Here is a 25,572-nt window from a genome sequence, read left to right as displayed (position 1 = left end):
CACTTAAATGTGCTAGATAAAAATACGCATCTGCTTCTGACTGTCTCATCCTGTAGCTGTAATGATGGCTTGATGCAACTTTAATAGGAATATTATCAGGGTTATAAAAGGCATTGAGCTGTCTGGACTTGTCATGGCCATGGCTGTTAAATTGGTTTGAAGTAATAAAAAAAGGAGTCTGTTGCTAAAGTAGCTCTTCTCCCCCGTGTCCTCCCCCACTTTGCTTTAGGGTAGTTTAGGTGTCAGGGGAGGCAGAAAGACAGGAGCCTGAAGGAAGTCAATATTTAGTGTGGATTTTGGTTGTGTTTGGCTGGGGCAGTTTGGGCACAGTGGGCTGGGGACAGCTGCAGCCGGTGAACAGTGGTGTGACTGCTCTGTCCTCAGCCACACACTGGGCCACCATGTCCTGATCTCGGATAATGCAGATACAGATCTTTACTCCCCTCTGTCAAGCACTCAGAGCAAGGGATGATCAATGTTACTTAAAATCGGGTTGTTGCGAGAGACTGGAAGGGGCTGGCTGTCCCTCTCACTGGTGAGATTCCAGCTCCACCCAAACTCAGGCTGCCATGGGGGCTGGATTTCACCTTACATTCTATTGGGACTGGTAGGAGCAAAACTCTCTCCTCCTTGGAAAGAACAAACTCCTGCTAATAAAGAGGAGTTTTATTCTTGAAGCACTGTTATAGATTTATTAATTTAAAATCAAGCAAGAACTTTGCCGTCAGGCCGCTCTCGCAATCAATGAAACTACCATCAATAGCAGTCAGCAACATCGATTTGTTTTGATGTATGGATGCTAAAACCAACCTGTGTGTGCATGCGCAGAACAGAACATGAACCGTGGTCGTTTTGGATGGGGCACACTGCTAACCTGGGGGGAGCAGAGCTAGTAAATTAATATAGGGGAGAGCACCTTGCTGCAGCTGTTCTAGAGCTGATCTCAAAACAATTTCAGTACTGCTGTAATGAGACCAGACTGTATTAGAAGCACCGATTTAAATTGCATATGTATGCATAGAATCAATTTTATACTAGTGTTACTACATCAGAGCTGGGTGTATTATATCATTAACACTTTCTATAACTGGACTTGCTTTGGGGTAGTGAGAAACCATGGGGGTGTCCAGCCTTTTCTTACAGCAATCCTTGCTGTGTCTGATTGGTTTTATGGTGTGCCTAAATTGTAGTTCGCCTGAAGATAATAGGTCTCTTCAGTGCTTCAAATTAAATTACAGATGTTACAGGGTCTGTTCAGAGAACGACTGTAAGAAAGGGTTGCTTCTTCCCCGGCAGTTTGTGCAGGGAAGCTACATGTGCCCCAGCTACCTGGTGTGTGGGAGGGGATGCAAATTCCCTGGCTGCAGCAGTCCCTGTTCTGCCCACTGTGTCCTGCGTGTACAGCTGCTGCCAAGGCCTCCTGCCATCCTGAGACATGGGAGGCCAGGGCTTGCCCAGCCTGCAGCTCCTGCTGAGTTGCAGTGGGCTAAGCTCCATGTTGAGACGTCTGTCCTAGATTTAAAAAATCCGTTGCATTTCCCACTTCTTGATTTTGCAGGGATAGAAGAACATGTTCCTCCAGGGTCTCTGTGCTGCACTGGTGTGTGCTGTTGTACAAGCTGTACTAAATGCTGTGCAGTCCCTACGTGCTAGCAGAGGGGACAGAAGAAGCTGTGTCAGCTTGTACCTTGACTGGCTGGATCACTGTTTTGGCTGTTTGCATGTTGGGGAAGGAGCTGGTAGAGTGTCCTGCCTGTCAAGGCCCCCTCTGTAGAAGAAGAACTTGCAGTCATCTCTCCTTTGGGGAATTGGTTTCCCAGGTTTTTGCTTGGGTGGCAGACTCACTGCCCTACTGGGCTGTTACCCAGCAGGAAAATGTTGGTGTAATTGCAGGGTGCTCTCACCTCTGGGTTTCCAGATCCTGCTGTGGAGCACACAAACATTGCTCTTGCGCTCTTACAGTAACCGACACGTATGCTGGGTCACAGCAGTGCTGTGCTTTCTTCTGCTGGGTGCTCTTCTTTTAAAAAGCATAGTACCAGCTTCCCCTCTGAATTCAGATTGCCTTCACTTGGCTTTCAAGATCCCAAACACAGAGATTTTAGCTGTCTGTGTTGATGGCTCTGGACTAGGAACTGGGCAACCTGCTGAGCAATCTCCTCCCATCAGTGAAATGGTGATGGTGGTGTCCCGCTTTTTGTGCCTGCATGAGAAGAACTTCTCATGACTGCCAGGTGTTGTCACTGCCCTCTGCTTTGATTAAGCCCTAAATGCATATTGCAAACCTATTGCTGTAATTAGGGATATCTGCATTTGCACCCATTGCCATCATGGTGATACTATGTGCAAAATGCTTTGGGAACTCGGAGTAGAAACACTGATGATCTCCTTCACTCTGAACAGAAGTGCAAGTTTTCTACCCCCCTGCATGAAATAGAAAATGATATTTTTACTATATTAACTTATTTTTTCCCCAGCTGTCTCATTAGCTCATTATTAGACTGCTGGAAGGCACAAAAGAATTAGGTTTTTAGAGGCCGTTTCTCCTTGTCTGAGGTGCCATCCTTTTCCCTTCCTCTGGCTCACGGCAGGCTTTATGTTAAATGTACTTAATAGAGCTCCTTCATCATAAGCTGCACTAAAACTAAATTGGAGAGTAAAGGGTGTTCTTACAGGAGATATTACAGTTTAGCGCTCACAGTCTGTTTCCTGCTGCAGTTTCAGGTTATTTGAATGTCGTTCTTCTTGTTCTGGGGTTTTCAAGCACACTCGTTAAATGATCTGGCTTAGCCTGAATTGCTCTGTGAAATGAACGCCAAGGTTGTGCCGTTCAGTACGGCACAAGGCAGCGTTTCTGCTATCCTGGCATTGTCACTTGCATCCCCCAGCTGCTGCCAGTCTCTGACTATGTCAGAAGCAAAGCAACCCAGGCTGAGGGACTTGGCCTGGGAGGAGAGACTTGTCAGGACTTGCTGCCACTCCAGACAGTGCAAGACTTGCTTTAGTCTAAGCAGAGCATGTGCTTGGGGCTGTTGCCACCCATGGAATGTGCCTGCTCTCTCCAGGAAGCTTTTCTTTGTGCATTCCCAATGGGAAAGCAACAGATGCAGAATCTGAATTGCCTGCTGCTTAGGGCAGGCCAGGAAACTTCATCCCAATATCCTTGTAGTAAGCCTGGGAACCTGTGTTTGACTCAAGCACAGCATCAGAGAAACATCTAGTCTCGACCCAGAGAATGTAAGAAGCTCTGTGGTTTGCACTATCACGCTCTGCTCCTCATTCAGTCTGTGCCTGTTGCTCATTCAAATTTGTGATTGTTTTAGTGGTGGAAGGACCGTGGTGAAGCTGGGCTGATAAGTTGTGGGGAGGAATTTGGGATGCTGTGGTAGTTGCAGAGTGTAGGGGAACCATTGGGCTCTGTGAGCTGGAAGGTTTGACCCCCCCTGTGTTTGAGTGGGGTCAAGGTCGCTCAGAGTGAGTGGCTGGGCCGAACTTGGTGGGAAGCTCATTTGGTGCTGGCTGTGCTCTCTTGCTGTAAAAAAACCAGGCTTAAGGTGTTGTGCCTCTGTCTAACAGGTTTGGAAGAGGTCTGGTGCATGGTTCTACAAAGGGCTGCCCCAGTACATCATGCCTTTGAAGAGCAGCAGCAAATCCAGTGAGCTACACTCGCAGCCTTGGCAAAGTGAGCCAGCCATGCCAGAGGCAGAGAGCGTCGGGACCAGCCGATCCTTCACCTGGGCCAGGGGAAAAGGTTGGTTGTCTGCTTCTTGCCCAGGAAGCAGGTAGGGAGAAGGAACTGGCTTCTACTGTTGCTAGCAGGATTCAGCTAATAGGGGAGAGGCCTGTGTTAGAGGTGAGGGGGCACAAGATGTGGTGTGTTTCCCATGTGGGCAGTGTTGGGTTTTTCATGCTATGGTGTGTTTTTCAGATTTCACTGTTATTTAAGTGCACATTGGTGGCCCAGACTAGCCCCAGTCCTCCTGGACTCCCTGTCCTTCAGTCCACCCTTGCTTTCCTCCATTCCTTGCAGCCCCCACTGTTTTGCTGGGACTGCCAAGGGAGGGACGAACCGTGAAGCAGGCACCTGTCTGCAGTCGCAGCCCAAAGAGCTCCTCCTGCTGAACTACATAGGATGGTGCCACTGATGGACATCGTTGTGCAGCCAAGGCTGACAAAAGGCTGGTCTCATTCCCTCCCTCCTTGGGGCTGCTTGCTTCTTGCTTCTGCTGCCCTACAGAGCACCGTTGGACAGATACTTCAAGTCACTTTGAGCTGGGTTAGAAATTACACTGCCAACATCTCCCTGGGGTCTTCGTAGGGCCTGGAGCAAGTGGGCAGAGATACGCTTCTACAGTCAGTGGGCAGGAGTGAGCTGATGCTGGCTGTGTCCTTTTGTGCCTGACCCCCTGAGCAGGTGAGACTGGCAAAGGGTGAAGCTCCTTCCCCAGGCCTTGGGGAGAGGGCTGAGGTTTGCAGCATGGAGAGCTCAAGGCTGAGTTGTTCTTTTAATGTGTCTTGGAGAAGCTGTTGATTAACTTAGCCCTGTGCAGGGCTGGGGCCAGACCACTGACAAGCCTGAATATTTATTAGCTTCAGCACTCACGTCCCTGTTCTTTGAGGTAGTCCTTGATTGAAGTAGACCTTTGTGTCACAAGCGGCATCTTGGATCGCTGCCGTGTCGGATCCCATTCACAGCGCTGCCCTGTAGGGCTTTTTTCCCCCCTCTCTTCTATCTGCCCACCCTGTCGTTGCTCATATGCCCACTCCAGTGCTGTGTCTAGAGCCATCTGGGGGGAAGCAGCAGCTCAGCATTGAGGAGCTGGGCACTCAGGGTCATTAGCACAGCAGTAGATGGATGCTGCAGAATTAAAGCTGCTGCCAGTCTGCTTTGATTTCTCTTCATTTCTTTCTGCTGTGGATTAGCAGAACTGTCTGGCCTCTCTCACCTTCTGTCTTTTGCTATTAGATCCCTTCAATTGGAGAAGACCTCTTAAGTGTACCAGCAGCATACACTCTTCCACATCAAGATAAATCTTATCAGTAGTGCAGGGGGAAATAACCTTTTAATAAAGAGGGCTCAGGAGAGTTGAGTTTACAAGCCTTCTCTTCAGGGCCCAGCTAGGAAAGCACTCCCAGCCCTACTGTAACTTTTGTAATTAAAGACAAATTAGATCAACATTAGATCGTTGTGCTTCCCTCCAGGAGACGCTTGGAAGGAGTTGTCTTAGCAAATGAACTGATTGATGAGGTATTTTCTGTTCACATGATACAGAAAACATTACGAGTCAAAGATGTTGAGCCCAGACCTAGGCTGCTTTTTAGTTCAGCTTTGTAGTTGAGTTTTGTTTTGGGAGAAGGCTTCCCCATAAATACTGGCAGGAACAGCGAAGGAGCAGGTGGAGGACAGCAAAGTGGCCTTTGGTAAGCTTTGATGTGGGTGGTGAGCTGCCTTTCTCCCTGTGCCCTGATTTTTGGCTGGCTGCTGTTTTATGGGTTGGATAATATTAATTTATGGGTTTATTTTCTGGTACTTTCTTTCCTTGTTGCCTTTCTCTGTTAGGCCGCCTGTCCTCTGGACAGCTTTCAATGGTCACTGTGGGCTATAATTAATCTCTGAAGCTGGGAACTTGTACATCTCACCCCTCTGTTTGACCCTTTTTACCTGCCAGCGCTGGGACTTCTGCTGTTCGTCATGCAAAACCTCTGCAACGTGCAGGGCAGCTGCCTTCCGCTGTGGAGATGATGTAGCTGTGATACTGCCAGCGTCAATCTGCCACTGGGCCTGGACTGAGCTTTACGAGGCCATGGCTGACAAGGCAGCCTGCCTTACCTCCGTCCGGCTGATAGCGTTTGTCAGCTCACACCTCGCACGCCCTCATCTGAACACATCCTTTCGGCACTGAGTAAAGCCCTGTTGCTTGGTTGGCAGGATGTTCTCGGGAACGAGCTCTGGCATTTAACATGCCTGACTCCAACAGGCTGCGCTTGGTGGGGTTTCCATTATCTTGGCCAGTCATGTCTAACCCCACTGCTTGCCTCCTGAGGTGCTGAAGGAGCCGTCTCTCGGCCATTAAGGGATTCAAGTCAGGTGGGACCAGCGCAGGTGCATCAATGTCCCGGCACAGTCCCTGTGTGAAGAGCCTGGGAGAAAGTGAGCCGCGGTTGTCCTTTTGGCAACCAGGAGCTGCCTTTCAGCAGGGATGGGACAAACCTCAAGTGTCCCTTTTCCCCCCTCAAAAGGAAGGGATCAGTGCCAGCCCCTGGGTACTGGCTGCTCCTGCTGCAGGAGGCTGGGAAGGCAGCGGGACTGAGGGACTGCAGGGACGTGCCTCTTGAAAGAAAAGCCAAACCCACCGGGAAGAAGTTTTATTTTTACACACCCATTATTTCTCTCGCGCTCACTGACACTGGATTTGCCGTTGCCTTTAGTTTTTCTGTAATAAACAAGCAGTTGCCATGGGAACCCTGCTATTAGTTAAGGCACAAATGTATTGTCATGGGGAGAATAGCAGTAATATTTCTTGTGCTGGGGAACAGCTCTGCTCCATGTGGTGGAATGTGGGTGGGTTTCTGCACTGGGTCAGGCAGGACAGGGCCGTCAGGGGGTGGGGAGTAATAAGCAGCAGGGCTTTCCTTCTTCCGAACTCTGAGTTCTGCAGAAAAAAATGTAAAGCATCTGTGTGGAAAAAAAGAAGTGTGATCCCTGAGCTATTGCACTGTTTGGCATGAGGGCTGCGTGCTGCTCTGCTTGGTCTCCGGCGGTTTCTCCTGTTGCAATGTGCTCTAGTCCTGTTGCCATGCAATGCAATGTGCTGGCGCAGGAGCAGCGGCTGGGCAGGGGGATGCAGCGGGTTTGTCCGGTGTCTGTGTGCTGGAGGCCAAATCCCCGAGTGCTGGGGCACATCAAGCGCTTTTCAGGCCACTGAGAGGGTCATCCAACTTCTCTACAAGTTTGGGCAGTGCTGAAGCTGCACGTGTGCTGCTTCTGTGAAAGGGAGAGCAGTTGGGTCCAGTACCCTCCTCCTGCTTGAAGAGGTCTCTGCAACTGCGGGCAGCACTGGGCATGATCTAGCATAGGACCTGCACTCAGTGAGACACTTGGGTTGTAATAAAACTCTTCATCTCTGACCCTCCTACCCACAGTGATCGAGAGCTATCGGCCTCTCTCCAGCCACTCTCCGGAGGTCGTGTTTGCAAAGGCTGATGATACAGTGCTGCAGGGGAGCTGTGTGCTCGAGGGCTCATGCTTAGCCCGCTCATCCAGCGCGTCTTGGCTGTGCTGGGCACGTGTGGCTGTTCGGAGCTGTTGCTGCAGGGTGCCCATGCGTGCTTTTTCTGTGGTTTTGGCAGCTGCAAGAAGCGCCAGGCTTTGTGTGTGCAGGGACTGAGCTCTGCGCTGCAATAAGCAGTGGGAGGGAATGTGGCTGGCTCTTTCCATCACAGGTGTGCCTGTGCCAGGTGCACGCATTTAATATTGGAGCTCAACCCCAGCCAAGTGCTCCTTTCCCCTTGGCCTGAGCACAGCCTTCCCTCATCCTCTGCTGCTGGGGTTAAGTGCAGCCCGGCAGCCCTCCACCATTCCATTTGGCTCTCCGTGCCACGGGGCTCCGGTACCTCTGGCTTGGAGGTTGAACCACATGTCGGAGGGATTGTGGGCTCTGGCAGCAGCCACGGGGGTTCAGACCCTCGATGAGTGACCCATTCCCTGTGGGAATACTGCTTTTCTTGCAAGTTTTGTCTCGGCATATTTTCTTATGAGCTTTTTTTCAGTCAGCTGGAGATTGAGAGGGATAAATCTGTTACATTCTCTGAAAATACAGCTGTCCAACGACTCTTATTGATATATCAGCAACTGCTGGAACACCAGATTTACGACTTCTGGGCTCTGGAAGGTGCCAGCAGAAGGTCTGGGAGCTTTGGGAGAAAAATTACCTTAAAGGGAAACATTGCTGCAGTGGGTAAAATACACTCTTATTGGCAGCAGAGGAAATGAGAGCAGACAGGGCTGCTCCTGTGGTGCAAGTGCCTTTGTGTCATTAATATTTTCCTCTTCTTGTGCTGGTCCTCTCTGAACTGCTGAGTGGCAGAAGGGAAGGCAGCTAAAGTCACCTCCACTGATTCACTGGGGCCTTCTCCAAATAAATCCTGACTTCCAGCATTTTTAAAGGATTCATGGAGGAAGGAGCTGTTATAAAGCGATGGATTTTATGAATCCAGGAGGCCAAGAAAGAATGATGACCAAGTAGGACAGGAGTGCATTTTCTGAGGGAATTGGGCAATGGGTGAGTCAGAATGATTCTCACAGCTGAGATTTGGATTTCATAGCAAAAAAAACCCATACTGGTATGTATGGGTTGTTATTAACAGTATTTATATATAGTCCCCCACCATTCCCTGGGAGCTTTGAGGAAGTAGTGAAGCTGTCTTTAAGACAGCAAAGCCCCAAGCCAAACCTTTGCTTTGAGAACTCTTAGCCAGAAGTGCAGCCCCCCTGCTTGTAATGGGGCTTCACTCTCTGCCTGGCTCAGCTCCACAGTCTCTTTCCCTGGGGGTGAGAGGTCCCATTTCTGATGGTGCCAGGAGGGGAAGGCTGCGGGGGCAGTGAGGAGGGGGCCTGGCAGCCTGCCCCCTGCGCAGCACTTCCCAGCAGCACGGAATGCGTGGGGAGCTGCCCGCCAGGGCAACTTCAATAACACTTTGCAATAACACTGGCAGCCAGCTTTAATATCCTCAGAGATGTTAACTCCAGAAAAGCGCTATTTTAGGTATTAATTCTTTTTTTTTTTTTTAATAAAATACTTTGTGTACTACAGATCGCTGCCTGAATACAGGAGCGGCTGCAGAGGTCCTTGGCAGAAATGTTTGACAGCTTGTGCTTGCCTGTGCAAAGGGAGGGATACCCGTCCTCCTGCCCTTGGGCAGCGTTAAAGGGTTTGTACCTCTGTGAATTGTGTGTAGTGAATTCTAGGGCTGATACAGAGACATGAACTGACAGCTCTCTTTGCTACGCCACAGCTGTCACGTTGTACCACTGCACCCACATCCCTCCTGCAGCTGGCAGCACCGTGAGGTTGGGCACTACGAGTAACATGGCACGGGGGCAAACTGGTTTGTTCAGCAGCAGAATGGGGAACTCATTTCTCATGTGAATGTGAGCTTATAAATACATACTGATGAATATAATATAAAGAAATAGTTGGGGCTTCGTTTTTCTACAGTAGAGGCTGTAGGTTGCAGTGTTGCCTACTTTGTCCCACATGAGCCAATGTTGTACTTTCTACTCAGAATTGTGACCCAGTCTTTGAAGTGGCTTCTGAGCTGCCAGGAGAGCTGGTACCTGCCTTGGTTGGATGGAGAAATGCTGTAGGTGCAACCCCTCGAACAAAAGACAGTTGTTTTCCTGTTACCTTCCTCCTCAGACCCATCATTTCTGTTCTGAGATCAGGCCATTACAAAAACCTAGGAGTTGGAAAAACACCTTTCTCATTTTACCCAGCGCAGCTGGCAGTCGAGTTATCTTTTTACACCGGTATAGGCAGGAGAGGTGCTTGCATAATTGCATGGAAAAGTGGAAACAACCTGCCAATTTGGCAAGTTGTGTCTGGCAAAATGAGGCTCCTTCAGCTCTTGTGGAAACTATGGAGAGTGGAAAGCAGCAGGATTAGGGCCAGGATTCAGGGCGGGGGGGAAGGAAGGAAAAGAAAGTGGCCTTGAAGTGGGGGAACAGTCTCCTTGAGGAAGAGGAGCGACTCTTGCCTTTTAAGCCTTGGGGGCATAGGAGTAATATAGTTCTGGGCAGTGTGCTGGTAGGGATGAGTGCTGAACGGACGATGAGCTAAGAAGTCATGTAATCGCTGCAGGGTCTTTTATTTGATATGCTCAGTAGTATCTGGTGTTTTCCTCATAGATCCTGAGCCTCCACAGAGGCCCTGCTGCACTTGAAATGTGGCTTGGAGAAAGGCAGGCCCTGGCCCCACATTACTCAAACATGGATGCTCTTCTGGTGCAGCCAGGACCCCTCCACCTGCAGCTGAGCACAGGAACCAGCCTTGTGCCCAGTCCAGCCCTTAGCGTTTTACTCCAGTGTGGGAGACAGCAAACATCAGGAGGAGGGGACTCACTGGCGTGCCAGCACGGGGGTCAGCAGGAGCAGAGACAGCTTCCAGACCAGCCACGCTGCAGGGCTCTTGGCTTTGTAGCAGGTAGCTTTGGGCAGCAAAGCACAGCACAGGAGCAGTGTGGTCCCCATGGTTCCAGACCAGTTTAGGAGAGAAGCACTGGTGGGGTGTGCATCTGCTTCAGGTGCTGGCAGCACCGGAGTGCGTATGGCAGAGTTATAAATCATTTGTAAAAAGTAAAAGCACATCATGTTTGAGAGGAAGAGTGAACAGCTGTGGGGGAACTGCAGGTAGGGCTCCTTTTGGAGAGGAAGAACGTGATCAGCGAGTCAGCATTTGTTCATGTTTTATTTGGATCCATCTGGCACCCTCTTTGGTAAGTGTTATGAACATTGTGAATAACTGTCTCTCTCCTCTCCTCGCCCCGATCTTTTCTGCAGTGGTTTCTAGTGACAGTGAGAGCGACTCGGAGTTCAGTTCCTCCAGCCTGGATGACAAGCCCTTACCTGTGGGGTTAAAAGGCTCACAAGGCAGAAAGCACCGAGCAGGACTGGGTGAGGAGTTCCTGTCCCTTGTGGCTGGAGGGTGGGAAGTGTAAAGCGCTTGAATGTTTGGGTCTTGATACTGTGGGTTTTGGCTCAGCCGCTTGCCTGCCCTGTGCCGCTGCAGCCCACTGGCTGTAGTGGTGCCAGGTGAGGATCTGATCCTTTCTCACTGGAATAGGATTAATGGGTCAAACAGGTGGTGGGTCACTCCATTGCCTGCAGCCTTTCAGGGTCTGCCCTTGCAGCTGAGAGCTGCTTCTGGCCACATGGCAGCACGTCTCCAGCCAGCTCCTCGCTCCTGACTTCATAGTACTGGAATCACTGGTGCTGTTTTAGGAATGGAGTACGGGAACTGGGTTTTGACCCTGCTCCTGAGGGTGCCTGGCTGGGAGCGGGGAGGCTGCTGCTCTCTTAGGACCTGGCCCAGCATCTGCACCCACTTCTCCATCCCACAGCAGCATCTGTCTGTTGTGTCTCTGCAGCACCCATCGGGGAAGCCGGCCAGGCCATGGGCAGGGCACTGGGAAGCACCCACTCCCCTACCCTCTCAGGGAGCCGCAGCAGCCTGGGCAGTGAGCAGGGGGCTGCCCTCAGTGCCATGGAGAGCTGCCAGAGCGACCAGCCAGCGGACGGGCGCGACAGCGATGTTGGCAACAGAGTCCCTGGTAAGCTGAACCTCCTCTCTGGGCAGATCCATGCTTTTGGGGCTGACTTCCCTCGAAGCACAGCCTTCTCAGAGGCACACCTGGCAAAGCTGCAGCTCAGGATCACCTTTCCCTGCTGCTTTTCTCATGGCAGATGCTGTCACAGCATTACAGCTCACTCCTTCCCTCTTCCCTGCGTGCAGAATGTATTCTGCAATATGAGTAATCGTCTGGGGTGGGAGCTGCCTACACCCACCTCCGAGAGCAGCCGTAGCCAGGGTCTGTCCCGCTGCAAAGGCCCAGAGCTCCTGCCTGCCCTGCAGAGGCAGCAGAAAAGATTGAGCTTTTACCGAAGCAAGGCAGAAGTCCGGCAGCTTTATGAGACTGAATAAAAATTTTCCTAATGTTAGATGGCTCTTAAAGCCATGCATGGCTCTTCCCAGAACTCTGCAGTGCAAAAAAAGACACTTTTTCCCCCTCAACAACCTTGGAACAATTAAGTGACTGTGAGAGCAGAGGCTGCTATCACATCTGATCTGGAGCAGCTGAGAGATGCAAATGTGTTCTCTCTGCGGTTCCTGCTAATCTATTCAATAACCCCTTAAGTTATCATTTAGCACTGCTCCCTCCAGAGCGTTCCTGCCGCCCTGTAAACTGCCACTCCTTTTGTTCCTGAGCCTGTTTTGTGTTGTGCATGTTGAGGCGTAAATTGGATTAGAGAGAGCAGGTTTATCCTTTAGTGCAACATGGAGTCATAGTCCCCCTCCCCACGCTTCCCGCTAGAAATAGCCAGCATAAAATTGTTTCTCTGCTCTTCCCTCCCTCCCCAAGTTTCAAGGATTTGCAGTTTCCTTTAATTTTAGTTTTCGCAAAGCAAATTAGATGACTGATACTTCTGCTCTGTCCGTCCTCTCTCTGGATTATAGTGCTGCCCCGGACTGGGTGCTTTATTTTAAGCCCCTGTTGGCTGTGGCATTAGAGACAGCTGATTCCTGTTGTGTGTTGGCTCTGCTGCCTGCCGGAGGGGAGCAGCAGGTTGTCCTGCAGGATTGAAGCGGGTGATGGTGGATAGCAGGTGTGATCCCTTGGGTGCTTTTTCTGCTGGTGCTGCATGACCGTGATGAAGTCTGGATGGGTGCACACCTGGATGGTGTGTTTGTACAGCGCTTAGCACTTCAGAGCTTTCCTGCCAGCTGTTTAAACTAACTGCCGCCTGGTCATGACAGTGCAAGCAATATCTGAGAAGCAAAAAATGCCTTTTTCCTGCTAAAAAATTCATGTGCAAAGCTTGGGTCAATGCTTTCCAGTGGGATCTCTCCTTGATAGGTACGGGAGAGCTAAAACTGACAGGCATCATGGACATATCTTAAAAAAATGAAAACTATAGCAATCTCATGAGCCCAGTTAAAATAGTCCCTGAGATGTAGAGAGAATCCTGCTAAGGAAAAGGTTAAGCCAGGTTGGCTGACTAGAGAATATCTGTAAAGATCTTTATTATCTCTGGGGTCATTTATTTCCCAGTCTTCCTGCAGAAGGGACTGCTTTGTTCAGACGTGGTGCGTGCAGCAGCAGGAGGGCTCTGCGGCCCCCAGAGCTGGGGGAGGGAGGCAGGGAGACAGCAGTGAGTATTTCTGCTCACGTGTGCCGGGAGGGGGGAATGAAACCGGTGGTGGTTGCAGTCGGCAGGCACGGGCTTTGGGAACTGATGGAGGGTGGCAGCAGGCAGGGTTCTCTTTGTCACGTCACGTCAGGGAACTAGCCACCAGCCAAGCGTCCTCCTGGGCTGGGGAGCTGCTATGGGCTCTCAGGGAGTTAGGTGACACTACAGCTGTGGCTCTGTGACCCCAAGAGGTGGCAGGATGGGCTATAGAGCAGCTGGCCTTTCTTCAGGCCTGTCCTGTGCCAGCGTTACGCCTTTCTGCAGTGTGGGTGCTGGCAAGGTAGGGCAGCATCAGAGACTCTACCAAAGGTCTCTGCAAGGAGGCGAAGGTGGAACCTGAGCATGCTGTGGGAGGCACGCGATGTGCCCGTGTTGTGTTTGCCATGGCTGTATGCTCTGTCCCGCAGTGTGGGTCGTTGTCAGCACTTCAGGGTGGGGAGGACAGAGGGAAAGTGAGTCTGTTTTACCCTCCGATGTGTTTGGGATGTGGTCTTGCCTCTGTGCAGCAAGTGAGCAGCAGGGGTAAATATGGTCGGCATTTGTTTACTCTGAGAGCACTTAACATGCCCAGCTGGAGAGATGCTGCAGTGATGTTATCTGTGCAGCAAACTATTGGCAATCACAATCCATTACACATGAATTTAGTAATCAGCATTATGTGGCGATAGGACTCATGTGGCCTTGTGTTCTATGCGGCTCTGTAGCAGGTGGTTTGAGCAGATCAGACATCCAGGAGGCTGCAATACTGAATGCCCCCATGCTTTGCCAGCAGCCTGGCAAGAGCAGAAAATAAAGAGCAAAACCAGCGCTGTAGTCCCCTAGGAAGTGTCCTGCTCTGCAGAGGGGTTCGTTCGCATGCTCTGGGATGCTGGAAGTCTGGGGCGTGCAAATACTGGGAGCCTCGGGGCAGGTAGCAGAGCCTCTCCCCATCTTTAGATCAGAGCTTCGTCTGTCTGTGAGAGGCTTTTCGTCATGGGTCCCTCTGGATGCCACTGTTTGCCAAAAAGCAGAGTCTGCTCTTGCTGTTCGTCTCTTTAAAGAGAGGTGGAGGTGATGGGTGCTGTATGTCAAGATTGGGAAAACTCTTCACTGCATCTCCCTGCCTGCGGGACAGTCCCTGTGCTCTGCTCTGACCCAAAAGCAGAGCAAGGGGCAAAGATCCTTTCTCATTTAAATTGCTGATCCTCAGCTGCAGAATGGGGACATTAAAGGGAGATTTTGCTATAGCTTTTCTGAAAGGGTCTGCAACTTTATAACACTGTGTTGGGAGCAATTTTTACTTCATATTAACACCTCAGGTGTTGTTCTACCGGTGGCTTTCTTTTCACTTCTTTTTCTCACCTCTGCTCTAATTCTGCTCTCAAGTGTGGCTTTGCAGAACACTTTAGCATCCTTAAATCCCAGGCCACAGCCAGAACAGGGAATTAGGGAGTGGTACTGCAAATGCTGCTGGTCTCATAGTCCTTAGCTGTTTAAGCCTGAAGGCCTAGATGACAGTATGGTCCTGCAGCCAGGGGAAAACAAGGAGCTATTAAGAAGAGTTTGTAGGTTTCCAGTGTGTTGCTCTGGCTCCGGCTGGGGTTTGGTGAGGCAGATAATGAAGCCTGGGGTTTGTCATAAAATGACTCATTGTCAGAGCTGCATTGGGATTTAGGCAACCTCAACCCATGAGCCAAGGTTTCAGAAGAGTGGTGAGTTGAGAGGCTGCCAATTTTATTTATTTATTTTTTTACCACCTGCTTTCAAACCCTTTCGAAAAACATCATTTTCTGAGGGTCTGGTGTTTCTTCTTCTGAAGCTCCAGTTCCTGGAGGTGCCCACTCTGACGTGATAGCTGTTAAGAGGAAGACCATGTGCTGGTTTTCCTGAAGAATGTTTTATCCTAAAGGGGATGAAATTTGCACACAGGAAGGAAGCACAATCTTTCTTTTTCCCCTTGTTTGCCCCTGGCTAGGGAGGTGACTTGCCTTGTTCTGGCTGTAGAGCTGATGTGTGTTAAGAAGTGCCTCAGTTAACAATGAGCAAAATCCTCACTACTGTTAATGATGACATTTGTATTAAAGAAAGGGAAAATTAAACAGAATTAAACAAAGAAATCATCAATATCTTCCAGTGGTTTTCATTAACTCATGGAGAGCTTTTAATGGAGATATCTTTGAGCTTGGACCTGGCTGCTGCAGGGGGTAAATTAAGAGCAAAAGGCATCTCTCCTCAGATCAGTAGCAAGTTCTACTTTGCTAGGTCCCAGTTAATGGGGTCCTCAGTGTCTTCTGAGGAATGGGTCTATGTTGTTTGGTATTCTGTGGGTCATCTGAACAACTTGCTGGTAGGGAATGGTGAGTGAGCTTGGCATGGGCTCTGGGTCTGGAGAAGGCTCTAAATTGTGGTTAAAAGAGGAGGTTTGAGAAACAGCCACAAGATAAGCTAATGAATGAGTAGCATACATCTGAGTGCAAATCACAGTCTTCTCACCTCTGCTTGTTTGCCAACGTGTTGTCTAAATCATTAATACTTAAAGAGCAGTACAGCAGCTGGCAGTTAAACAGAGCTGTGTTAAACCCTGGTGTTGCTGAGTCTGGGAGCTGAGACAATGATGGCAGTGCCTGGTGGGGTATAAGAAACGTCGTGGCTTGCAATCACAGGGTGAGACTGGCTGGAAGGACCTCCAGAGGTCAGCTGGTCCAGCCTGGACCCTTTTCCCAGGGTGCTGAAGCTGCAGCTTCTGGGTACCTCCCTTCGGGTGCTTGCTTTTTAGCTGTCATGCTGGGAAAGGCTGAGCAGAGCTGAGAAAAGGGCCTGGAGCTGAGAGAGATGGGCAGGAAGTGCTGCTTCCAGGTCTCTTAATCTGGGGAGATTTATGCCCTGTCTTTCAGGAATTGACTGGATTTAGAAATGAGGTGGTGTCACTCCCTCTGTGGCTCAGTGCCTCCCCAGCTGGGGTAGGCATCAACTTTTGCTCATAAATATGCAAGCTGTTAATACATAAGACAGGAAGAGCCATTCTGCATTATTTTCATGGCAGGAAATTCTCAGGGCATCTCTGAAGTGAAAGCATTAACTTCTTTTTTTTCTTCCCTTCTGTTTCTCAGATATCTGTTTTGCTCCCTCAGGGACAATGAGGAGGTAACATTTTGCTTCAGTGGGTCTAACTACTCCATTCCATGTAGGAAAAAAAATTATCCTAACTGTAATTAGGCTCTGAACGGGATAGTAATTTCTTTGATGACTTTCTTCATGGCAGTCTTTGGGGAGTTGACTTTTGTTTTTCCTGCGCTTGGTGAGAAAGTTGCTTAAATGTTTTCAGACTGCTCGCTCCCTCATCCATGTGAGCTACAGCCAAACAATGTAGTCTTCCTGGGCTGGCTTTGCAACAGGGTGAAATAGGTGGGCAGCTGCGCGAGGGAGCTGTGCTCGCAACCCCTGCTCTTCCTCCCTCTGCCTTCAGCCTCTGCCTGCACTGAGGACATAGGGTAGGAAGGAAGCAGGGGTCAGATGTGGAGAGACCCTCACCTACACCCAGCCTCTCCCCTCCAAGCCTCTGCCTTCTGCACTGGCTGCCGCATCAATCTTTGCGCACCACTGTTTGCCTCCCTTTGCTTAAAGCTTACTGCTGTGGGATTGAGTTTTCCTGCTGCCAAGGAGCACGAGTTGTGCCTCTTTCACAAAGTGAAAAAATTGAAATGTGCCTTCATGGCTGAGCAGCTTTGAGCTGTCTCTGCCTCCTTGTGTTGGTACTGCAGAGCACCGAATGGTCCTGCTGTATTTATAAATAAAACATGTCTTTGGGTAGTGACAGCATTAGGAAATGGTTCAAGGTTTGCATTCTAGATACAATGGATTTGTAAATATGAACCTCAGAAGAAGCATATGCCCCCTTCCATGTTTTAAGGAATTAAAATATTTTCATCCTAAAGTGGTAGAACCGAAACGTTTTCAAGTCTTTTAAGTCCACCTTGAAGTTAAGTGAATAAAGGCTCGAGTAGCTAAAAAATAAATTACTTTTGCTATTTCTGTAATTCTTTATGGAGTTTTAAATTGAAGACTTTTTCCTTGAAAATAGAGGAATGACAAAGACTCATTCTCTTGCCTCTTTCACTCAATATATCTGGAAACAAGTCTGCTGCTGAAGATGAAACTCCTATTTTTGTGCCTTCTTTCACATTGCAGAGGTCTGTGCTTTGGTCTTTGATCAAACAGCCTGTCTGGCCTCCTGCCTCCACATCCTTAGACTTATTCTCTGCCCTTTGCAATACGTTTACTCTTTGCACTTCCAACTTTCTATTCAGCATTTTGCACAAAGCACTGAGGGTAATAGTTGATGTCATCTTTCAAAACAAAGCATAAAGGAGAGAGCATGGGAAGTCAGTAATATAGAAGTTAAAAGTGTGGATTTGGAGTCTTTGTAAACACATTGAGACGTTTTATGGCTCGGGAGGTTATCTTTCAACTGGGATTTTGGCCAGTAGCTGGTGGGAGGAATTTGCAGGACTCCCAGTGCCTTGAACATTTCACATGAATGCAGCGACTGGAAACATCCCCTGTCCTTTCTCCAGGCGTCAACATAACTTGTGTCCCGTTCAGTTCAGAGAAGGGGGAGAGAAGTTAGTACTGACCCACCGCTGCCTTAGATCACGTTGCCAGCCCCACATTTCGCCCCATGTGCTGGAAGCAGCGCATCCCAGCAGACCCTCAGTTTTGCCAGGGGCTGCTGAAGCGATTAGCTCAGGTTCGTTTAGTTGACATGAGCCAGAGTGCCTTCTGCAGCAGAGCATCGCTGTCCTGCACCCGTCCCCAGCCATGGGCAAGGACTACATTCCGCCGTGGCTCCTGTCCATGGCCCTGGCACGTGGAGGGCAGAAGGGTCACGTGGAGGACCTGCTCTGTGGCACATAGATGCTGTCACCTGGGTTGGAAACCTCTGAGAGCTGAGACTTGGCTTTCTGTCTGACTTTGCCCTTTGAGGGAAGCATGTACCAGAGGACTAGTTTTAGCAGTACAACTCCTTCTTTCTCCTTCTTTCCCCATTTCTTTCCCCTGTCTTTTCTTTCTTTAATAAAGTTTAATGGGCCCTGACTGCTGACAGACTGTGGAGTAATGATGCATAGACATTCTCTTCATTATTATTTTTAGGAAGCTCTTAAAATGGCACTGAGCATGTAAAAGCAACATAAAATAACTGTCAGGTCTCTCCCCTTCACTGCTTTCCAAACAAAACTTTTGTCTTTATGTATTTTGAAGGCAAACGGTGTGTCCACACCAGAACACAATGCTGACAGAGGTGAAGATGGAGCTGCTTTGCCTGGATCCAATGCGTGTCCCTTGCCCACTCCTGTAGACCTCACTCCAGACAACGACTGCTGCTGGTGGTGACTTTATGATGGTGGCTCTTGCACAGACCTTAGCAACATGATGGCACCTGGGAAAGCACCTGCCTGTCCTCCCTGCCTCACTGACTTGGTTTATGGTTTGGTCTGTTTTCCCCTTCTACTGACTGACATGCACTTCAGGGTGCTGCTCGGAGAAGGATGCTGTGCTGTGCAGTGCTGCCGTGGGGTCCAGACCCGTGTTTGTTGGAAGGGGTACACAAAGTGCTCACTCGAGCTGAAGAAATGTATGCTGCCTCCACTGTTCCTGGCTTGCCAAGCCCAGCCTCGGGTTCAGCTCCTGGCCTCGCAGTCCTGGCTTTGCAGTCTTCAGGAGAAAGAGAAATTCGCTCCTATCTCCCTGAAATAGGGTGTGAGGAGACTGTAGCCCTTCTACTGCTTCTCAGCCCAGGGGTGAATTTTCCTCTGTGAACCCCAAGGGTGAGACTGGGGCTCCGGTTTGCACTTGAGTCCTACGGGCCCGGGGTGTCACCCCTTGTGTTTCTTGTCATTGTTGTTCTGGTTTGAGTTAGTATGAGTTTGGCAGCAGCATCCTGAATCAGCTGCTGAAGTTGTGCTCCTGTTCACTTCCACTGAGGTCGCTGTCTGCGCAGGGAGGTGCTTCAGTTAGTAAAGAAACGCTCAAAGAAGTTTGCTATGAATTTTCTGGTCCTCCTGGCTGTGCACTGGCCTGTGTGCCCTGTGGTGAGGGTGATGCTTCAGCAGTGGGATCATGGGTGGTGTGTATGTGCTGCAGCTCCTGGTTGGAGAACACCCACCACCCCATGGCCCAGCTGCCTGCCTTTGCGTACCCAAATTGGATAAAAGCTTTCAAATTACTTTATCTTGGTGAGCTCTGCAGATTCTCCTCCCACATGCACACCTTGTCATCTCTTGCGTGAGCAAGGGCCTTTGTTTTACCTTTTCCTGCAAGTCTTGAGCATCTGGCTGGCTGTGATGGTGTCATCATGAGTCAGGCTGTAGAAAGCTGTGTGCCCTGGTCCTGTTTATTCTTTCGGATGGACAATTTCCCTCCAAGGCCTGACAGATGAGAAAAATCAAATTACCTGACATCTCTAGAGCAATTAGATGTTTGAAGGCCTGAATAAAACCCACACTAGGCAAGTAGGAGTCTGTGGATTTTATTAAATGCTTCGGATCTGACCTGTCTTTTGCTGAAGAAACAAAGAATTCCAAAAAGTTCCCTCTGAAATCATGGATTTAAAGGCAATTTGTGCCTATTAATATTAGCCTTTTCCCTCGGTTATTACTCTTCTGTTCTTTGCTGCTGGGCACTTTGTGTGCATGTAGTATATGCTCTTACAAATGGCTGCAGTATGAAGATAAATGAGATTGGGTGCTGGAACACTCTAACAGGAGATTGGAAATCAATCCTTGACTTTCTTTCTAAATGAACGTAGTCCAACAGAGGACCATTCCCTGCTTTTCCAGCTAACTTGCTATGGCAGGTTGCTGGGAAAAATCCTTCCAGCTCTTCCTCTGTGATCTGTTTCTGCCCTTTTAAAAATTAAAACAAAACCTTTGGATGATGTGGGCTCTTTGAGATGGCATAAAGAGAAACCACTGAACGTGGGCTTCACAACATCAGTGTTGAAGAGAGCAAGGGATGAGGTTGTTCTCCACTGAGGGATGCTTTATGTCATGGTCTGTTTAAACCTGGCCATTGAGACTTGACCAGCTGTATCTCTGAAAGAGGTAATGCCAAAATTATTAGCTATTTCTGAAAAAGTAAATCCAAGTCAGCTTTTGCTGAAATGCTGGTATGATTTCAGAGCTGAAGTCGTGCTGTTTCTTCTGAGAGCTTGTAGGGTCTTCAATTTCAGAAGTGTTTTACCACCAAAAAAGTCCTGTCTTGCCTTGGAGCTTTTCCCAGTCCTACTGAGGCTGTTCTGCTTGTGCTGTCGTTACTGCAATGCCTCAGACAGCCTAGCCTGCCAGCCTAAGTTAATTCTATAGAAGAAGGAGAAGGAAAAAGACACTTTTAAATTGACTCAATTTTCTTTAAACTTGTTACTCTCATCAAAAACTCTAGACTGAGTTGGAAAGAGTTTTTAAAATTGAGCATGTCATTTCTAACTCTTCTTGTGTTTCTTGTGCTTCGCTTCTGGGCAGTGCAGGCAGGTCATCGAGTTTTCACCCCCACTCTTGCTTCCCGCAGCCGTTTACCACACTGTGGGTTGCCGGCTCTGCACAGGTACCTGGTAATCCTTGCTGGCTTACTGTGCCGCTTTGAGGCATGAGTTTCACTTTTAACTGAGACTAGGTTTTATAAAACACTCTCAGAGATAAATTTGGGACTGCTCTTGTACCATTGAGACTGGAAACCTTTCTTTCTTACCTCTATATTTTACCTCCATGGAGTAGTTCCACCTGAGTTCAAACTGGAACTGTTCAGTCATCTATGGAAGGACTCCTCTTGGGTCAAGGGAAGGATCCAACCCAGGAGAATGTGATCTAGCCACATTTGAATGTGATAGAGGAACATCCACAGTTCTGTGCACATATTTTCTATTAAAGACCACTTTTCCCTTTGTTGTGTCTCTCTTGGTTGTGTTTTGTAGCTTTTGTTGGAATATTATCCTAAACTTGTACCTGTTGACTGCCTTTTGAGTTGGTTCAAGGTGGGCAACAAGGGCTCAGTGAATAGTGCTCGGTCTGCTCTTGTCCTTGGTGTTTCTTTTATTATTTTGTTGTTCTTGTCTCCATCCCTTACAGCTTTTATGTAGTGTTTTACTACTGCAAACAATAAAGTTTTGGCTCAGTAACAATTGCTTGCCATTCTTGAAACAGTAAAAAGTTTTTTTCCATTCCCAGGTTGTGGATATTCTCCAAATCCTTGGGCTGGCTCCAGCGAGGAAAGAAAATAATCCAGCCAGTGGAATGGTGATTCACATGGCTGGAGCATAATTGAATTCTGCACTCGAAAGTCATCTTTTGTCTTGCTCCTCTTTGGTATGTCTTGCTGGTGATGGCAGGGGGCACAGGTCTGCTCTTCAGCCCCTCCATGAAGGTTTTCCATGTTGTAACCACTAAGCCTAAAGCAGCACCGATTGTCATTCTGTCAAGTGCTGTCCCCACAGCCTCCCAAGGCTCATCACTTGCTGCGGTTTGAGGGTCAGGGTCCATTTAGCTTTGCCTACAGAGAAGCGTCTCTGCATTGTTCGCTGAACGTGTGCAGCCCTGGCTGCTCTGTGTTCCCTTCCACTTGGCATTCAGCTTCAAGGTTTCAAATGGCTTTTTAATCTGTTTTTGCTTTTCCTATTTTAAAAGCACCTCGATAATTGCTGTTGGGATTGTTTTGCTGGGGAGCTGCCATTAGTCCAAGGATGGAGCGTGTCAAGGACTAACCACCTCTTACGTTGTTCCTTCCCCGCTCTGCTTGCCATGACAACAACCAGTATATGGGAAAGACGACTGGGGGATCTCTCTGAGTCAAAAACACTGGCCATGAATTGTCAAGTTTCCACATTTGGTTTTTACAGCTATAGTTTGAGGGGAAAGGGAATGCTTTCTCTGTGGGAGCCATGCATAGTAGTTCAACGTAGCTGAAGCAAATGAGCTACCAGCTGGTGTTGAGACAATGTGTTTCTGGCCATTACTGAATTGGACAGCAAAGGCCCTGGACTATCAGCTGGAGTGCTTTGACAGTGACACAAAATGGCAGATAACCTCTGCAGATGCCTGAAGTTCATTTGTAAAATAAAACTTAGCAGCAGTTGCTCTTCTCTCCTTCCTACCCCTCCCAGAAGATGTTTCCTTCCAGGGAAGAGGGCTGGTGGCAGCGATGTCTCACCAGCCTACCTCTCCTATTTCTTCCTGCCACCACTCCCATCACTTTGTTCCCCTGCGCGATGAAGACTGCTCTTCCAATCTTAATACCTTGTTTCCACAGGTGGGTGTGATTGATGGAGAGTTCAGGGAAGTTTTTTTGAAGGGCCAATGCTGCAATCAAATAATGAGACTTTCAGCAGGCACAAGATGGCAGGTGATGGGTAAGCATCATGTGGAAAACTTTTATCTTGAGCTGCTCATTCAAATTCCCTCCTGACCATTGCCTCTTTTTAGCAGTATATTCAGGTAGCGCTAGAAATGCCTGCGATGCTCGAGAGGCACGAGCTGAAGATCTTGCCATGTAGCTCCGTAGCGGTGCAGACGGGAACACAATGCGTGCTGCCTGCCAGTGACGTGTGGCAGCGCACACAGGCAGCCATGCACATCCTCGTACACCCCTGCCCTGCACCTTTCTCCCCGCAGAAATGTTCCTCTCCTTATCTGCATAGCAAAAACATGAAAGGAGACAGCCCAGCCCCACGGTTGGTGTAACACGCTGCTGCTGGCCTGTGCCCCGTTGTTGAGCGGTCCCTGGAGACACCCACGCAGCATCCAAGGGTGTTGCTCTGATCACTGCCTGGGAGCTGCATCTTTGAGGGACAAATTCAAATCCCCTCGAGTAGGAGGGCTGTACACATCTATCTCTGTGCTTTGCAGAGGTTCTGTGGGTTTGTTTGAAGGTATCTGTTGCATTTCTTTTTCCTTCCACTGATTTCTGTCTGGCAGTGGAAACTGTAAAATCTTGGAGAGATTATTGCTCTTGTTTTCCCTGTCTGGAATGAGTGGCTCTACATGGTGTATTCTTATTTTGCCAGGAAGGATGGATTGTGGTTTTAAAGTATTTTTGTTGGGGACTGTATCAGTTTAACAGCAACTATTGTGCTCTGAGCCCTCTCTCAACCCCCAGCTAGATACCATTTCCTACCAGGTGCTTCCCTATTATTCTGTAGTTGACCGAATGCAGCAAACAAGTATCACCGCCTCCCCTTCTCATCAACTCTCCTACCAGCCTAATCACTGTAAGTGGTTATTATCTGGAGCTGGAGACTTGCTGCTAATCAGGGCCTTATCAGGGCCATCTGGGCAAGGGGTGCTGGCACAGACACCTTCCCCCTCCTGAGCGGGACTGACTTCTGCTTTCACAGGTAGCTCTGACTAATTATCACAGGACTGTGGCTGCTTTTAATTATTTGCAATTATACACCTCCCCTCCAGCTGTTTTGTCCCGTCCCATCAGAGTAACCCCTTGTGTGGAGCAGCTACCTTCTGGGCTTGGTTTTTGGGGCTGGATTTGGGAGCTGGGTGGAGAGATCACATCTCCTAGACTGGTCCTTGCTTTGCAATGCTGTGCTGCTTTGTAGTGACAACCCTGCACAGCGTCCCCCAGCTCAGCTGCTGACTCTGTGCTGGATATTTCTGAGGCTCATTCACCCCCAAAAGAGTCCCCAGACTGATACATACCCAGCCCCTGGATGGGGACAGCAGCTGAATCACTGAGAGCGGCTAAGCCCAGCATTATTTATTTTTCTGCTGGTGAAGCCAAGCTCAAGAGACCAAGAAAATCTCAGTGAACAGCTGAGCCCCGCTGCGGGAGAGCAGGGGGCAGGTTCTGGGCCATGGGTGAGCAATCGTCAAGCCGCTGATGGGACAGACCTTCATCTTCAAATGATACTCATGCAAAATTAAACTCCTCCAAGCAATCACACCATGGCCATTAAAATGGTGCCTCGGAGGACAGAAAAATAAACTGAGAAACACAAATTAGGGATATAAATCTTTCTGGCTATGTCTGGGAGGTACCTGTTTAATTAGCATCATTGAGCAGCCTTGATGTAATAAGTGCTAAGTAGGAAACTTGCCAAATTTTCCCTGTTTTGATAGCAGGTGACTTGTGTTCTGTTTGAATTTCCACCCTGTGATTGTTTTTCTGTACTTCCCAGAGTTGCTGTGTTGTCTGCAGCATGAGGAATTAGCTGTTGTCACCTGGGCTAATCAGATGCCACTGCACCAGGGAGGAGCTGCCTGCACCGTCCTGCCTGAGCCCTCTGCGGTCATGGACGTCTTTGCATCTAAGGCCTAAGGGATTGCAAAGCTATTTCAACAAAGTATTGTGCGGTGGAGTTAATGTGTTTAATCATGTTTTTTGGTTCCTGTCCTTCCAGAGCACAGAGGTCACTTGCCACGTGGAAATCTTAAAAGAAGGGCTCTCCTCCCTGCTGTGTTGGAGGAGGGCCGGGGAGGGAGAACAAGCTCCGTTCCCTGCAGAGGACTCAGCCACGTGGCTGGGATACAAATCCAGCCCCTCTCCAAGGGGTTTAACGCGAGGGTTGCCCCATGTCGGGTTGCAGAGAGCTGCTCACGCGTCTCTGCACTGCTTCTAGTGCTGCCTCGGTGAGCCGGGACCCCTGGTGCAAGGTACTGAGCCTGCACAGAGCCACACACGTTGGTCCTGCGTTAGGGATAATCCTCAGTGCACAGAGGAGCCTTCTGCCCTGTGTGCCCCGTTTTGCACAGCTCTGCTGTGGGCTTTGGGGATTTATTCGTGTGATGAATAAGAATATCTCTGCGAGGATTTGGGTTAGCAAGTTACCGAGCCTTTGTTTCTGTATCACCCCTGTGTATTCCAGCACTCTGATGCTAATTAGTACCACTGTAACATGAATCTTTTTAACACTGATAATGCTTGTGAGTTATTGGATGCTTGGCCTGGACCTGCCTGGGAATTGCAGGCGAGATGTCCAGAGGTGCTGCCGTCTCCCAGGCATCGCCTTGCCAGGTTTGCATCCTACCTGTATTCACTCTGGCAGCCTCTGTATCATGCTATTTACCAGATCACAGTTACTGACCTGTCACTGTGGGAGACGGTGGGATTAGGATGATGGAGTGGTTGGAGAGGATAAACAATAATGATGCTACATCGGCGCAGCCCAAACAATGCTTTTCTCTTTCATGTTTTCTTTTTCTGTCAGTCTGCCATTCAAGTGTAATAAGATCAGTGCAGATAATTTGTGTATTCATACAAAACATAATTTTCCCTCCTGTGCTTTACCAGCTGCACTGCAGTCAGAAAGGCAAATACGCACTTTCTTTTGCATGGTTATGAATGGGTGCATCTGTTCCTCAAAGATAGGGAAAGGAGGGTGAAAGGACTGGAACGGAAGGGAAGAAATCAGATGCAGCCCATTTCATTGCCTCTGTGGAGAGGGAAGCGTACAGGAATCAGATTTTCGCAGCATGGGGTCAGTCCCGCACTGATGTATTTAGGAGGTGGGTGAGACACCAGCGTGTGGGAAAGGCAGAGAAAGGCATTTTGTTCAACCAGGGAGCAGTCCATGGAAGCACAGCCACCCCACAGCGGGGCAGGGATGCCCAAGGGAGCTCAGCCCCACC

The 25,572-nt window shown here is 49.1% G+C and overlaps 1 protein-coding gene across 3 annotated transcripts in view; it reads left to right on the top strand.

The window, feature by feature from the left end:
- RPH3AL (rabphilin 3A like (without C2 domains)) overlaps positions 1-21,119 on the top strand; it is a 42,784-nt gene extending 21,665 nt beyond the window's left edge. For all 3 annotated transcript variants that reach the window (XM_069791039.1, XM_069791040.1, XM_069791038.1), the window contains exons 6-9: positions 3,577-3,751; positions 10,559-10,672; positions 11,146-11,328; positions 18,206-21,119. In XM_069791039.1, coding sequence (XP_069647140.1) covers positions 3,577-3,751; positions 10,559-10,672; positions 11,146-11,328; positions 18,206-18,240 — 507 coding nt within the window. In that variant the 3' untranslated portion in view covers positions 18,241-21,119. The remainder of the gene's footprint in view (positions 1-3,576; positions 3,752-10,558; positions 10,673-11,145; positions 11,329-18,205) is intronic.
- Positions 21,120-25,572: the final 4,453 nt, after the last annotated feature.

Source organism: Haliaeetus albicilla, chromosome 9, assembly GCF_947461875.1.
Source record: "Haliaeetus albicilla chromosome 9, bHalAlb1.1, whole genome shotgun sequence".
Classification (NCBI taxonomy): Eukaryota; Metazoa; Chordata; class Aves; order Accipitriformes; family Accipitridae; genus Haliaeetus; species Haliaeetus albicilla.
The sequence above is the reverse complement of the archived record's forward strand: the minus strand, read 5'-3'. Positions and strand labels throughout refer to the sequence as shown.